Here is a 15,956-nt window from a genome sequence, read left to right on the forward strand (position 1 = left end):
TGGTTAGCACGTCTGGCCATGAAATGGGCGGGCCCGGATTCAAATTCTGGTTGGGATAAGTTATTGGTTGGGATTTTTTCCGATGTTTTCCCTCAACCAATTGAAGCAAAATTGCTGGGTAACTTTCGGTATTGGATCTCGGACTCATTTCGCCATTATTAATTCGCATATCATCATCACCATCATCATCATCATCCATACAATAGCCCGAATTAAGTTCACGGTGCGGCGTTCAGTGCTGTACAAGAGCGCGGCCGTTCGGCTACTCAATCATTCACAGTATAGGAGTGGTAAGCACAATAAGCCTCAGGTTACAGTGCAAGCCTTCGGTTCCCTCCTCCGTACAAGAGAGAGAGAGAGAGAGAGAACTATCCCACATTTTCCGGAAACTCCCATACATACATATTTCTATATATTTTGACGAGATGGAAGACATTTCAATCCATTTCTATTACACAAGACTTTACTTTAGTTTATTAAAAAGCCATTAAATAATAAAATTAAAATAGGCTTGGTCAAAGTTAAAACTATTTATAGGCCGCAAATCTAGATTTAAGGTAAAGCCCCCTGTGAAGTAGACGAATCGAACTCAGGCCATCACAGTGCATTTTCAATTCATAGCGAACAGTTTTTTTTTCAAACTAGTTGCAAGTATGTACAGGGACATCATTTTATTTTTACTAACATTTTTAATATTAACCTGGCTATACCTTTAGAGAACCGGAAACACCGTTCGCTACCTTCTTCCACGACTGGAGTTCGACGATACCGGCGTAAAACACAAACAAATCACTTCACTAGGTATAGGAGGGAAGAAAAGTATTTCATCCATTTACGTAAACTAGAAAATATCGCGATTTTGAGTTCGATAATTTTCATTAGGTTGAAATTAATGTTTTCAGAAAAGAGCTAAGACAGCCCTGTTTTTACAGAGGGGCGTGCAGAAGCAGGTGGGGGAAATCGGAATGCGACGTAGGCAAACGGACAGTACCTGTGCGAAATTTGATTCAATATTGAAAGTTCTTTCGTCACTGGAAAACGCGAACATATTTCTGGAACGTACTATACTCAATAACTCAGTGCTGTTTACTATATGCAGCCTTGATTCTGTCTGGAGAACAGTTTGAACTTCATTAGTAGAAGGGGTGGGAGTAAAGTACATTCAAAAACTCAGGTACAATAAAAATTGAAGTAAAAATAAAATGATGTCCCTGTACATGGTTGTTCATTGTAATGCTAACGCCTTCAACGTCGCCAAGTGACATGAAAACTTGTGAGATATATATCCTACTTCATTTCCCACCGTCACTAGATTGTACTATTAACAGTAGAATATAACGCAACACATTGACGTCGTTGTTTACATTCACAGTATGTAAGGAACTCTACATATAGTCAAGTTGTGTGTACGTTAGTTGCTAAAGTGTCCCGGATCCTAAGCCTGTTCATTATCCTCACAAGAATGAGATTGAAATTGAACACAACGTAATTCATGAAAGTAAACAATTACGAAATCATCATCATTTTATTGTTTCACATCATTTCCATAACTCACGTTTACCCATATCTTTCTATCGACTGTAACACATTGAAAGCCTTCCTCTGACGAATGGTAAATCCCCACGTTTACGACATCTCATAGGAAAAACCAAAGGGAATCCCTGGAATTTGAAATAACGTTCAGAATCAATAATGAAGTTCGACAGTTTAAAGAAGGCGAAGAATAATATGAAACCGTAGAAGAAAAAGAGGATTAGAAAAACTGGATAAGAAGGAAGCTTGAGAGAAAAGTAAAAGGAAGAGAATAACGTTATGGAGAAACATCATCACCAAGAAAATAATATTACATTAAATATTAATTTATGTAGTATAATGTTATATGGAGATGAGATTTGGACAATAAGCAACAGGCATATTAAGAAATTGACAATAGTTGAGATGGATTTCATAAGAAGGTCATCCAGAACATCGAGGAGAGAGGAGATGAAAACCAGAGATAAGGAGAATAATGGAAGCAGAAGACGTAAAAAGAAGAATATTTATTACTATGGTACGGGCATGGCAGGGGAATGGAAGTTGATAGGATACCAAAGTTAAAACAGTAATGGAAAGTGAAAGGAAGAAGATAACATGGATGACAGCGGCAACCTGACTTCAGAATTTGAAAACAATTCTCTGCAATGATTTGGATCATCAGAAGAGGATGTATACATATAATAGAAATGTTTGGAGAAGTCTTTTAAGTGATTGAGTTCTGTAAAGCAATATTATAACAGTTTTTTTAAATATAATGTACAAGAGAAATAACCAGAGATAGGAAGAATAGTCAAACATCTCATTTGGATTGCTAACCAATCGAGAGCCTTGCACGTGTGGCATTTCTTGGGCTGTTCTTATTCTTATTAATTGCTCATTAAATTTCCAACTTCTTTACTGTGTTAATATTTATGAATTACCTTACTTAACTAGTTTCGAAGTCTTGTCCTTCATTCTCCAAAGCCTAGTGGAGATCTGACGCTATCTTCTGGTTTCCTGTTGTGGTGGAGTGTGTTCATTATTGTGTCGAAAAGGATGTGTGTTTTGAAATTGAGTTGAGTGTTCAGGATGTGATGCGGGTGTGTTTTAGTATGTTTATAAATTTCATATTGTTCTAGGGTGTCAAGTTTCTGGTTTTTTGGATGTATGTGTAGTATTTTTATGTCGTTGTCTATGTTACTATAGCTGTGGTTGAGTTTGTGAAGTGTACGGTCCGGCGTAGGCTCTGGATTAGGACGTGGTTCGTCTGTATAGCCACAGGGAACATTTTGCAATAATTTGCAACTCCTTTTTTTTCCTTATTACAGTATACAATATATAGAACTAAAAGGTTTAAATATAAATAAGTAAAAAGTATTTAAAATATGTTATATACTACAGTACAAAAACCTGCCATATGGTGCAGAACTCGACTAAAATGCAGTTGAAACTTTGAACTTTAATTCCCACAAGTTTTTTTTTTTTCATGCATAAGGAACATTTTCTCCTAAACTATTAGGGTGGTATTCATAGACATTTCGCAGCACGCGCTACGAGCGTACTAAGCTAGCCCCGGCTATCCACTGGTTACTAGTACAGAATTCAAATCATATCCTATCGCTAACACTGGTTTATGAATACGAAAAACGCTGATAATCCACCGAAAGCCCGCGCTAAAAATGTCTATGAATACGGCCCTTAGAGCTAGAGCTTGAAATTTACAGGGCTTATATATAACGCCAAATTACATCTTCTACCACATCCATTTTGTAATATCTTATTAATGAAAGATTTCATGTACTAGAAAGCAGCAAAAAAATATGAAAAATTCTTTAATTATTTAAAAAAATAATAATAATATCTTTAAGAAAAATGGCATTATATCAAAATCCCTATGGTAAAAAGTATTAAAAATATGTAATATACTACAGTAAAAAAATTAGATCCCTAGTGTCAAAAGTTTAGGAAAAAAATGTTCCTGACATTTAACATTGCAGGCATAGGACGTTCCGGGTCCCCTTAATATAATGAAGTTTTATTAACAATTTTTACGAGAACTCTTAAATCATAAAAGCTACCTAAAATCGGAATGTAGATTTCAAAAACTTGTGTTTTCTTATGTATTTCGCTCAGAAATAAAACATGTATTGAACCAACTCTTGTGTTTTGGACATGGCAAGCGATTGAGGATGGGGAGCGAGCGAAAATTGTTGCATGTTTTCAGTAATGCATCGTTTACAATGACGCAACACATGCGACACGACAGAGCGACGCTACATTACATAAATTATGGCCCAATAGGAAATCAGAATTTCATGACGTCACGACGCAGATTGCGACGCGACGAAAGTTTAAATCGAATTAACTTTTATTGGATACTTTAAAGTAGAAAGGTGCAAAGTGCCAAAATCATAGAAAACGAAATTATTATGCAGAAAAGTGCAATGTGCCTAGGAGGATGATGTATGAAAGAGGCTACATCCACTTGTGTTTCTTAAGCGAGATATTTAGATGTTACGTTGCCAGCACCATGCAGTTTCAGACGGTAAGCGCCCTATTGAGTTGCATCATAGAATGCAATGGATCTTCAACAGGTCATGTTTGTGCCCACACTTACACACAGCGAAATGTTTTACAGATGTCAGCTTTCACGTTATAACTTTGGAGTTTGTGTATGTGATACAATGCAGTCTTATGTATGTGGGATGAAAGCACCGCGAGTAGAGGTGACAATGAGATTGCCTCGTGTGTACTAAAACTGATGAATATGGACATAACAAACAAGAAGAATCTGATAACTGTGCAGCTGAAAACAAAAATCGTGTAATGGTTTTCATGTGTCTCTTTTTAGTTGCCATAGGTTTATTTGAGCACATAGAACGTTTCCTTCTCAGTGACCACAGTTTCTTGCAATGCGATTCTGATTTCGCTTTGATTGAAAAACGACAGAAAGTGACAAAAGCCTTCATTCCTAGTGACCTGCTTAAAATCGTACAAGACTCTAAGGGCCGTATTCATAGACATTTTTAGCGCGGGCTTTCGGTGGATTATCAGCGTTTTTCGTATTCATAAACCAGTGTTAGTGATAGGATGTGATTTGAATTCTGTACTAGTAACCAGTGGATAGCCGGGGCTAGCTTAGTACGCTCGTAGCGCGTGCTGCGAAATGTCTATGAATACGGCCCTAAAGTTTTAAAACCATTTCAAACCGTTTCAATGCTAGAGTCACATTTCCTTAATATGCAAGATGTTGCTGATCAACTAATTTCCATCAAGAACTTGAATATTTCTAAGACATGTTGCATTCAGTATGATGTTAGTAAAGCAGGTAGTGTTTCTGTGAAACAGTCCCATAATAATGAAGCACTACATACCATTAAAGTGCTTAAAAAGAAAAAAAAAAAAAAAAAACATGAAAGATGTGCAGTCAGCATTGTTTCAAGTTAAAGCATAAAATAGGGAAATTACAGAAGAAAAGAAGGGGGATCTACTAGCAATGACTCCCTATCTTCCAAATGAGGAGCATAGGCAGTTCTACAGGCAGATCTGTGAGTAAAAATTGCTCCAGAATAGGAAAAAATAGGTATTGAACTTTGCACCATTCTACTGCAACTGTACCCATTACTTAACCCTTTTCACAATCTGTGTTATATAATTAAATATGGAGAAATAATGTCTTTACATACCACTATTATTAATGAGTAAACACTGTACTATTGCTGTTTTCTATCAGTAAAAAAACATGACACAAATATGTGTACAATTATTCTTATAGCTACATTTTTTTTATCTTATCTCCAATGTTTCATTTTGGCATTTTGCACCCTTCTACTTTAAAGTATCCAATTGGTTAAAGGATGCCCTGAATTATACAGAGTGAACCGTGAGTAATGTCATTAATTTCAAGGGGGTTATTCTTTGAGATATTTCAAACAAAAAAGTGTAATACAATTTTGCTCGTTCTTGGTTCATTTTCGAAAAAGAAAATTATTTTATGTGAAACATTTCATAGCGTATTCCGGGAAAACCATTGAATTAACTTAATTCCCAATATGCTTAGTCAATTTAAGAGAGCTGTGTATTATGATAAAAAGAATTATAGTTTTTGTCATTTAAATATGCAGAAATTCCATCTGAACAAATGTACACTTTCGTTCTGAAAAGGAATTTTAAAACGTTACATTTGTTAGGATCAAATTTCTGCGTATCAATATCTTAAACTGACTGAATATATTGAAAATTAAATCTATGGTTTTCCCAATATATGGTAAGAAATGTTTCATGAGAGAGATAAAGATTTGGAAAAATCGTCTGCCTCCACTGAGGGTGACCACAAGGATCCAGAAGGCAATAATACAATAATGAATTTACAAAGTTGAAGATCAAGATTAAAATTAATAGTGTTAACAGTGAGAGAAAAATTAATTTAACTTAACAGTTTTTATCTCGAAAAGAAAGAAAAAAGGAAAACAGTAATTGTATTTTTTAATACCTCAAAGAATAACCCTCTGAAATTAATGACATTACTTACGGTTCACTCTTTATCTTGTCGTGGTTTGCTTACCTGAAATACACAATGCTTGTCATCCATGCCCCCATAAGTTCGGAAAATTTAATTTTTCCCAGTAACTTTCTTCACCTTTGTGAAATTATTCTCAGAGAGTTTTCACTTAAGGAGGTGCTTTTCAATTTAGCCCAGATTACAAGATTTATTTCTAAAGCTATAAAGGACATTGTGGAAGATACAATACGAAAATCGTAAGAGAGAGAACGTAGGGAATCTCTTGCAACCAAGTTCTTGAAAGGGAGATACCAACTATTAGGGAAACCTAACCTCAAAATTACGCTTAGACGCTCTGCTGAATGCCTCCCGCATTGGATGTTTTTGTATATGACGACCAATGATATGCAGGAGATCATCAAATTGCGAAGGTGTCATTTGCATATAGTTATGATAAGATTCTGTATCCGTTAAGCTAATATTCGGAATCAGACTATGATAATCTCCAAATTGTCGACGCTCCTAGAAGATAGGATGAATCCACCAACGGCGAATACTTCTACTTCTAAATTTTGTATGTTCATTTCTTCTACTCCAAAAATAGAGACGGCAGGCTTTGTTCATTTTAAGTTTCCTAATCAACACGAACCAGCGATTCAAGTCGCGGAATTGTGAACACCAATCCGCGACGCGAAACTACGATGTCGCGTCATTGTAAATTCAGCATGACTACGTAAAAATGTGTAAAATATTCATTATGGAGTACAGTAAAGTACACAGATAAATTTACTCTTTAATTTATTTACATAGCCAATAGGTTTTCTGTTGTCTGATTTTACAGGTTACTGAGTTAAACAAAATGTAACTTTCAATACAGTTTGTGTCTATGATAAGCTCGTAGATAAATATAATTCAACGTAAAATAAGAGGAACAAGAGGATGAGGAAGAGTATAATAGAAAAATAAAAAATTTGGAAAATAAATTAATGGACAGGAATGCAGAAGAAGAAAGGACAAAGCAAAAAGGATAAGGATAAAAGATCGTAAAATGGGGAGGAGAAAGAGAAAGTTAGAAGGAAGAAGAAGTAGGAAAAGGAAAGAGAAGATGGAAGAAAATAGTTTAGAAGGTGAAGGAGAAGAACAAATAAAGAGTTGGAGAGAAAGAATAGAAAGAGAGTCGGACAGAAAAGAAAAATGTCAAAAGAGAAGGTGGAGACGAAGAAGAGGAAAAACAAAAGAAACGGATAATAAATAAAATGATAAAGATAATAAAGAAAAGGTAAAAAACATCATCTGCCTTCTGATCAAAAATATTTCTTTTCAAATTAGGTATAGGTCTACAATCTGGAATGAAGAAAATCAGCAGAAAGTGTTAATGTTATTTCCTCGGCCTACTTTACAGCTGGCAGATTTGTGTTACACTTTCCTGATGATATTTGCATGTCGAGTAGATAACGAGTGAGAGATGGGGTTCGGTAGATGAAGAGCTGCAGAACTAGCCGAGTTGCACGCAATGCTATCGATCTAGCATGGAGAGGGTCATACCAGCGATAAGCGTCGTTGTGTACAGACGCCAAAACGACGCGTGTTGTTGGGCACGGAACATCGATCGATTCGCAAGTCTTACATCACGATAAAGACAAAGAGCCACCCTACATGAAAGACACCCCAGCAAAGTGTCTCACACGTTTTAGTTACCGGTAAACTAACCTCATTTTAAGAATTCACTTAGATACCTTAAAGAATATCACGTCAATTCTTTACTCGACATTCTCAAGAGGACGATCTCCCTGCAGGGCAGTGTAGGTACTGTACTGTGCGTAAAAATTAAGGCTTAGCTTGACGTTGTGTGATAGTCTCCTGTCATGGGTCCGAAATCCGCCTGCGATATGAATGTTTATCTTTTATCGCCTTATTTTTTATGGAAGCTCAGGATCCCACAGTGTGCCCAGCTACTATCAGGTGGCAGAGAGCCAAATATTGACTTAGGGGAAATCCCGCTGAACTTCAAATGAAATCTTACGGAAGTATTACAAATTCTTGAAGAATGAATTTTCTCAACAGAATGGTGCTGTTTAAAGATTTTTATGTGAATTTTTAGAATAAGAATTTCTTACCGGCATGGTAACATTTTTAAGAACATTCCCTGGGAAGCATTACATTTTGTAACGTTCTATCCAGTTCTCAAATGGCCTACATCAAGTAGATACCCACCGACGTGGCTTAGTCGGTTAAGGCGCTTGCCTGCCGGTCTGAAGTTGCGTTCGGGCGCCGGTTCGATCCCCGCTTGGGCTTATTACCTGGTTGGGTTTTCCGAGATTTTTCCCAACCGTAATGTGAATACAAGGTAATCTATGGCGAATCCTCGGCCTCATCTCGCCAAATATTATCGACGCTAAATAACCTAGTAGTTGATACAGCGTCGTTAAACAACTAAAATAAAAAAAAATCAAGTAGACAATTTCTCACCAGCTTTAACAGTATAGCGGAGTTGGCGATTATCACTTCAAAACTTCTTTCCTCTTAAATAAGTTTTTAATATTGGAATGGTACGAGGTCTAGGCAGTATAGTAGATGTTCTGAAGAAGTTCCGCCAAATTTGGCCAGAATTTTCACTGCCATACCAGCTTAATTTTTGGACTTGTGTTATTTTGAATTAGAAACCACTTTTCTCAGAAAAAATAGCCTATTCTTTCTCAGTGTGTTCCTCAAAACACTACTAAAGTTGTGTTATGTTATGTTTTATTTAACGACGATCGCGAGGTTATATCAGCGTCGCCGGTGTGCCGGAATTTTGTCCCGCAGAAGTTCTTTTACATGCTAATAAATCTACTGACATAAGCCTGTCTCATTTAAGCACACTTAAGTACCATCGATCTGGCCCGAGATCGAACCCGCAACTTCGGGCATAGAAGGTCAGCGCTATATCAACTGCGCCAACCAGGTCGACACTACTAAAGTTACTAGCATAACATTTTCCATGGACATTTTGTCCTGAAGCTCTCGGTACTTCACAATAATTTCTCTAACATCAAAGAAAAGAATCACTTTAAGTTTTTACTCGGGCACCGATAGCTCATAATAATTGAGGATTGTTTGTGAGAAATTATATAAGTGCCAGGAAGTCTTATTTTTTTATTTTTTTTTTTTAACTGGTTATATACTGTTGCTAATACTGTAGAAAAAATACAAGTTCCAAGCATTCACATTTGGTTCAAACATTTGCCAAAAGTATGCGCTTGGTATATCTCCGTAGGTATTTTTTTTATTTTCATTTGCTGAAAAATTTATCATTTGGCACTTACACCATTTTTCACAGTCACTCCTCAATTCCTTAAGCATCCATCAAATTAATCACTTTAATTTTGTCCTGGGTGTCTGGTGCCTCACATTAATTCCTCTGGCATTAAAGAAGCGAATCACCTCAATTTCGTCTTGGTACTCTAAAATAATTCCTCTGGCATCAAATAACAGAACCATCATAATTTTAGAAAAAGTATTAATGAGAATCTTGTTGGATGAAACAGAATATTGAAGGCTGTTGCTTTGTTTCAGGATCGATATGTGATGAAACTGCTAAAACACGGATCACTCCACGTTTACGCTTCATATCTAACTTATTTTATTTCCTGATCTTCAGTGAGATCATGCGGAATATAAGTTTGATTTACATGTTTTTTTTTCTGATAAGTTGCATTAATATTTAATAAACTTTTGTAGAAGGTTCCGTCATTAGCCTTATCCTTTGTGTATAACGATTTTACAAATTAATCATATATTATTATTATTATTATTATTATTATTATTATTATTATTATTATTATTATTATTATTATTAGTTATATACTGTAGAGAAGATTAACGTTTTCGCTTCTTCAGGTAGTTTAATATTACCTTATATTGAACATTAATGATAGTTAATAGTTTGTTGTCGATCATAAACAAAATTATTCACACCTGTGGAGTAACGGTTAGCACATCTGGCCGCGAAATTAGGTGGTCCGGGTTCGATTCCCGGTCGGGGCAAGTTACCAAGTTGAGGTTTTTCCAGGGTTTTTCCTCAACCCAATATGAGCAAATACTGGGTAACGTTCGGTGCTGGACCCCGGACTCATTTCACCGGCATTATCACCTTCATCTCATTCAGACGCTAAATAACCTGATGTTGATAAAGCGTCGTAAAATAACCTACTAGAATAAAAAAATAAAAATAAAATATAGTGCATATAATATGCAACCATAGTCCTCTCCGAGAACTAGTGCAAACCAACTTGTATTATAAATAATTACAATAAGTATAACTAATATGTTCATAAATACATTGTTATAATATGTTAAATATCCAATAAAATGCATAGTAACACTATACTTATACTGCAATGCTTACAGATTCTGAATAACCTGCGTCATTCTGCGTCGTTTAATAAGAAAACAAAATATTAAATAAATAATACTTTTCGCCAATTTTAAAGAGAAATGAATATTGTCGTTGTTTCTGCAATAACTCCTATGTGCAAAATATAAAATTTTTCAGTAGGAAGAAAAAACACATTTATTCACCCTATGGCAGCCGTACTGTGAATTCTTACATTTTCGAAACAAAGAAATATAATTACATATAGCAGATTTTATTATTTGCTGTCACTATTTAAGTTATTTAATAGAGCAAACATCTGAAAATCGATAAATTTGTCACATAGGAATTATTGCACGATTAACGACGATATGTATCTACGAAAAAATGAGGTACAGAAGTAGGAATAGACTACTGTCCGATTAGCCTGAATCCTAAAATGCATTTATTCTTTATAGGTCTAAAATAAAAAATTGTTAACCTCTGGTGCAACGCGTGCTTTCTTGTTGCAGAGGGAATGTATCTCAGTGCACATTGGCCAAGCAGGCGTGCAGATCGGCAATGCCTGCTGGGAGCTGTATTGCCTGGAGCATGGCATTCAGCCCGACGGACAGATGCCCTCGGACAAGACCATCGGCGGCGGAGATGACAGCTTCAATACTTTCTTCAGCGAGACCGGAGCAGGCAAACACGTGCCTCGTGCAGTCTTCGTGGACTTAGAGCCAACTGTTGTTGGTGAGGTTTCTATTTATAGCATATACAAAATAAAATCTGAATACAAAATACTTCTCTTCGATCTTTTATTTTTCTTTTCTTCCTTACGCTTTCTGTTCTCCTTTGTATATTTATTTCTTTCTGTCTTTCTTCCGTTCTTATTCCTAAGTAAATATAAAACTCCGTTGTGGTTCAAATGGTAGCTTTTCGGACTACAAATACAGCGGATCGAGTTCGTTTTATACAGAGAAGTGGTTATGTAAGTACAGTATCTCATTTCCATAGAAACTCGGAGCATGTCCCGCGACTTAAGGCCTACATTTTTGTTCTGTGTTTTCTTAAACTATGTCATTCATTCATTCATTCATTCATTCATTCATTCATTCATTCATTCATTCATATTGTTCTGCCCAAAGGTAGGTATTTCACTGCAAACCCAGCATTATTCATTCTTTCCTATTTTCTACCTTCCTCTTACTCTCCTCATATGATCCATATATCTTAATGTCGTCTATTTGATATCTTCTTCTGCCCCGAACTCTTTTCCCGTTCACTATTCCTTCCAGTAGGTAGTTTCTTCTCAGCCAGTGACCCAACCAATTCTTTTTTCTCTTCCTCATCAATTTCAGCATTATTATTTCTTCATTCACTCTTTCCAACACAGCTTCATTTCTGATTCTATCCATTAATTTCACACGCTCCATTCTTCTCTATATCCACATTTCAAATGCTTCTAGTAGCTTTTCTTTATGTCCATGTTTCTCCCCAATACAAAGTACTTCACTAGTCTCTTCCTTAGTTCTTTTTGGAAAGAATGATGCTGAAACTGAGGGAAAGAAATTGGTTGGGTCACTGACTGAGAAGAAACTGCCTACTGAAGGATGCACTGGAAGGAATGGTGAACAGGAGAAGATTCGGGGCAGAAGAAGATATCAGATGATAGACGGCATTAAGATATGGGCCTATGGATCATATGAGACAAAGAAGAAGGCAGAAAATAGAAAAGATTGGAGAAAGCTGGGTTTGCAGTGAAAGACTTGCCCTTGGGCAGAACAGTGAATGAATGAATGAATGAATGAATGAATGAATATATTTAATGTGTATTTGTGCCCTTAATAGCTGTAGAGGCGCTATTTTTAAAGCTCTGGTGCAAAAGGGTTTCAAGGGGAAATATTGGTTAAATATGGTAGAAACACCAGTAAATATTATTGTTATTTTTTTTTTTTTGCTTTAAAATAATCTTTGGGACTATGTGAAAATACACTGCATAAAATTTAATCCCCATTTATGGCTATGTTAGCTGTTTGGAAGTTATTTTTAAAGTTCTGGTGCACAAGGATTTCCAATGATACTAAATTTTAATTGCAATTTCCTGTAGGTATAATTTTTTGCTTTATTCTCATACAAAAAATTATACATCTTCGGAACTATTAATGGAAGTAGCGATTAATTGGTGATTGTGGTGGTGATAATTGTGTGCGCAGGTAGAAATTAAGAGGCAATTATAGTTAAAGGGAGATTAACTGCTATACTGTATATCTCCAATGATAAATTTGCTTATTTAATGACCAATTATCTCAAGAACTTCTGAAGTAGAGATGAACAAAACTAACCGCCGCTCTCGCTCGCTGTGTTCGTTGCATTTGTCTTTCGAGTCTCGTCTCGTCATTCTCGTGCGCTTCGAGTCTCGCTCATCATTCTCGAAATAGTATTTGGTCGGCGTGGAAAGATTTCGTAACTTTTAATAACATACATCATTGAAATATAGGCCACACCTGTGGAGTAACAGCGCGTCTGGCCGCGAAACCAGGTGCCCGGGTTCGATTCCCGGTCAGGGCAAGTTACCTGGTTGAGGTTTTTTCAGGGGTATTACCTCAACCCAATACGAGAAATGCTGGGTAACTTTCGGTGCTTGACTCCGGACTCATTTCACCGGTATTATCACCTTCATATCATTCAGACGCTAAATAATCTAAGATGTTGATGAAGCGTCGTAAAATAACCTACTTAAAATCATTGAAATAAATAACATTATAAATGTTTAAATGAGACAAAAAGATAAAACAGAACAGTATCTTAGTTATCGATATGTTCTGGTTCTATTAGGATGATATTACCTATGGTTATATAAATAGAAAAAAAAACAATTTTCAAATAAATTTGCATTTCTAAGAAACATAGAACATAATGTTAATATTTTTTACTTGAGATTGTACACTTGATCTCTAATATGTGAAAAGAAAATTCTAGCCTTTTAATAAGGGTCTAGTTATTAAAGAAAGACTGGGGAACGGATTATTATACACTGCAAGGTAGAGATGATGTTTCAAATAGGTTACTTGATTGTTTATACATATATAACAGTTGCCAAAATAGATTAAAGTTCAGTCAGATATAAACAACTGTGGCGATTCAAGGCTGCTTGACGTTCGGGAGTGATCAATCTCGGCGTCTCTAAACACTCAGAACCAGTCTTTACATCAACGACGCGTGTATACAACATTGTCGTGCGGGTTTTCGGCTTTTCGGGCGCTGTTAGTCTTGCTTTTTTTTTATCCTTTCTCGATCGTTGTTCATCTCTATTCTGAAGATTCTGAATTTTTACAGTATAAATGTACAAGATTTTTAAGAAAACTGGATCGGATTTATCAAGAAATACAAGTTGTGAAAAATATTTGATTTTTTTAAATAATGTGTAGGCTTATTTCATTTTTTTTATGTAACATATTTTTTCTAATTAAACTAATAGACATACATCACTTACTGTGCGTCCATTTCATGATTGTATTATTGTCAACATATGTCTACAATTGTATCCTTCTATAATTTTCAGTTCTTGAGAGAATGGTGCATTTGTATAATATAACAAAATTAAATCAAAATTACTTCAAAAATGCAAATTTCTTTAAGAGTACTATTTCTTGATCAATCTGCGTCAGTTGCTTAGAGATCTCGTATCTTTATCCTGTAAAAATTTCAGTATGATATCTTCAGTAGTTCCTGAGTTAAAGGGTCATTAGGTAAGCAAATTTAATATTGGCGGTATAGGGTAGTAAATCTCCCCTTAAAGAAGAGTCGCCTAGAGCGTGAAAACTATATAGTGACGTGTTGTGACATGTGCACGACCTTGGCAGAACTATGAATTTGGTCTTGCACAGAATCTATAATAAGCTTTCCGGGGAAAAAGCAGTCATGAAGGCGGGTCTGCTGATAAAGATCAATATGGGCAGCTACACGAAGAAAGTTCAAAGCTAATTGTCCTCAATTCTTATACATGTCCTTGGCCAGCGTAACACCTTGCGACAACTAGAGCATCGATCGTTGCAGAAGTCGGTGACGAATGATTGCAGTATTGCGACCAACTTCTCCGCGCTGTACTCTATTGTGTGTAACTTAATAAGATTAAAAAAACATTCGGACTTTTTTTTCCTAAACATGCCTTTTCAATTCCCAACCAGCAATGGCGCTCCTTGCAAGAACGATGAGCATATCGCAAAGGTCATAGTTTAAGGGGAGAGGATGATATAAGTTGATTTTTTTTTCCTAATTGACACATATTTTTACGTGGAAATATCATTGCTGCAACAACTTAAATTCGAGAATTAGTTAAAAAAAAAAAATGCTACCCAAATTTTGGAAAACAAAAACAAAAACAAAAAAAGTATCAGGATATAGTAATTCTCTAAAATTGTTATTTACCATTTTCAAAGTAAATTCAAAATTTCTTTTTGGTGTTTTACTCGCATTCTTCAAAATATGTGGAGCATAATTTTGATGTTGGCTTTCAAAAATTAAGTTAAACGATTACACTTCAAGAATGGACTTTATATAGACACTTTTATAGAAATATGGAGGAATATTTTTGAAATGCAAAAATATAACAAATTTCTATTACAGAGGAAATTTCCTAATAGCCCAAAGAATGTATGTACCTAATATCATGCCTTCTGAAAAACCCTATCAATCCACATTCTCGAAATGCTTAAGTAGCCGTACTGTAGATATATCTATTAAATTGAGAAAAATCCGTTCCGGCACCGGGAATCGAACCCAGGACCTCTCAGCTATGCGCGCTGAGCGCTCTTTCCAACTGAACTATGTCGGGATACGATCCACGGTGCCGACCGAACTCTTCTTATTCATATCATCAATAGCCTACTACCTGCATTTTAAGACATACAAGTCACGTATGCAAGAGCGCATATTTAAATGACTTTCTGGCCATTTTCGACAACAGTTTATGAATACTGTTAACGTTTGACATATACACATATGTTCATACATGAGGTCTCGCCGTCCTCATTGAATACAATGACTATAAGTAACCATACTGTAGACATATCTATTAAATTGAGAAAAATCCGTTCCTGCGCCGGGCATCGAACCCGGAACATCTCGGCTATGCGCGCTGAGCGCTCTTTCCGACTGAGCTACTCCGGGACTAGCTTCTTCTCTATCGGGAATTATGTCATATGCAGCGCTGCCATGGTAAGTTTTCTCTTGGCCATACGCCTCACCCCTTCTTTTCTCCCTTGAAATATATTTCAATCTCCTCTCTCTATCTCTCCGACTGTCATTTAATGATATTTTAATATTAAATAAGAAGTAAAGAAATTGTTTTGTTTTACATTTTAATTGTACAACAAGTTTGATTTAAAGAATACACCATATAGGAACACCGTAGATGCACACTTGTCTCAATGAATCTTGGAGTGTATATTTGCAGCGCTTTTTGTTTTTTAATCATTATTTTATATAATTCTGGAGTCCAGTGCTGCAGAGGTGGACAGTTTTTGTTTACGAACATCAAACAAAATAGGCTACATTAGGAACAGCAAGAGATGATCTAAGATCTGTAGGCTACAGATCTCC

General features: G+C 35.8%; 1 protein-coding gene across 1 annotated transcript in view; it reads left to right on the plus strand.

Annotated features, from left to right (window-relative positions):
* Nucleotides 1–15,956, plus strand: part of LOC138699975 (tubulin alpha-1C chain) — a 50,849-nt gene that overhangs the window by 22,103 nt on the left and 12,790 nt on the right. Inside the window, exon 2 of the mRNA XM_069826221.1 lies at nt 10,883–11,105. Within this exon, the coding sequence (XP_069682322.1) occupies nt 10,883–11,105 (223 nt within the window). The remainder of the gene's footprint in view (nt 1–10,882; nt 11,106–15,956) is intronic.

The sequence above is a fragment of the Periplaneta americana genome, chromosome 5 (genome assembly GCF_040183065.1).
Source record: "Periplaneta americana isolate PAMFEO1 chromosome 5, P.americana_PAMFEO1_priV1, whole genome shotgun sequence".
Classification (NCBI taxonomy): domain Eukaryota; kingdom Metazoa; phylum Arthropoda; class Insecta; order Blattodea; family Blattidae; genus Periplaneta; species Periplaneta americana.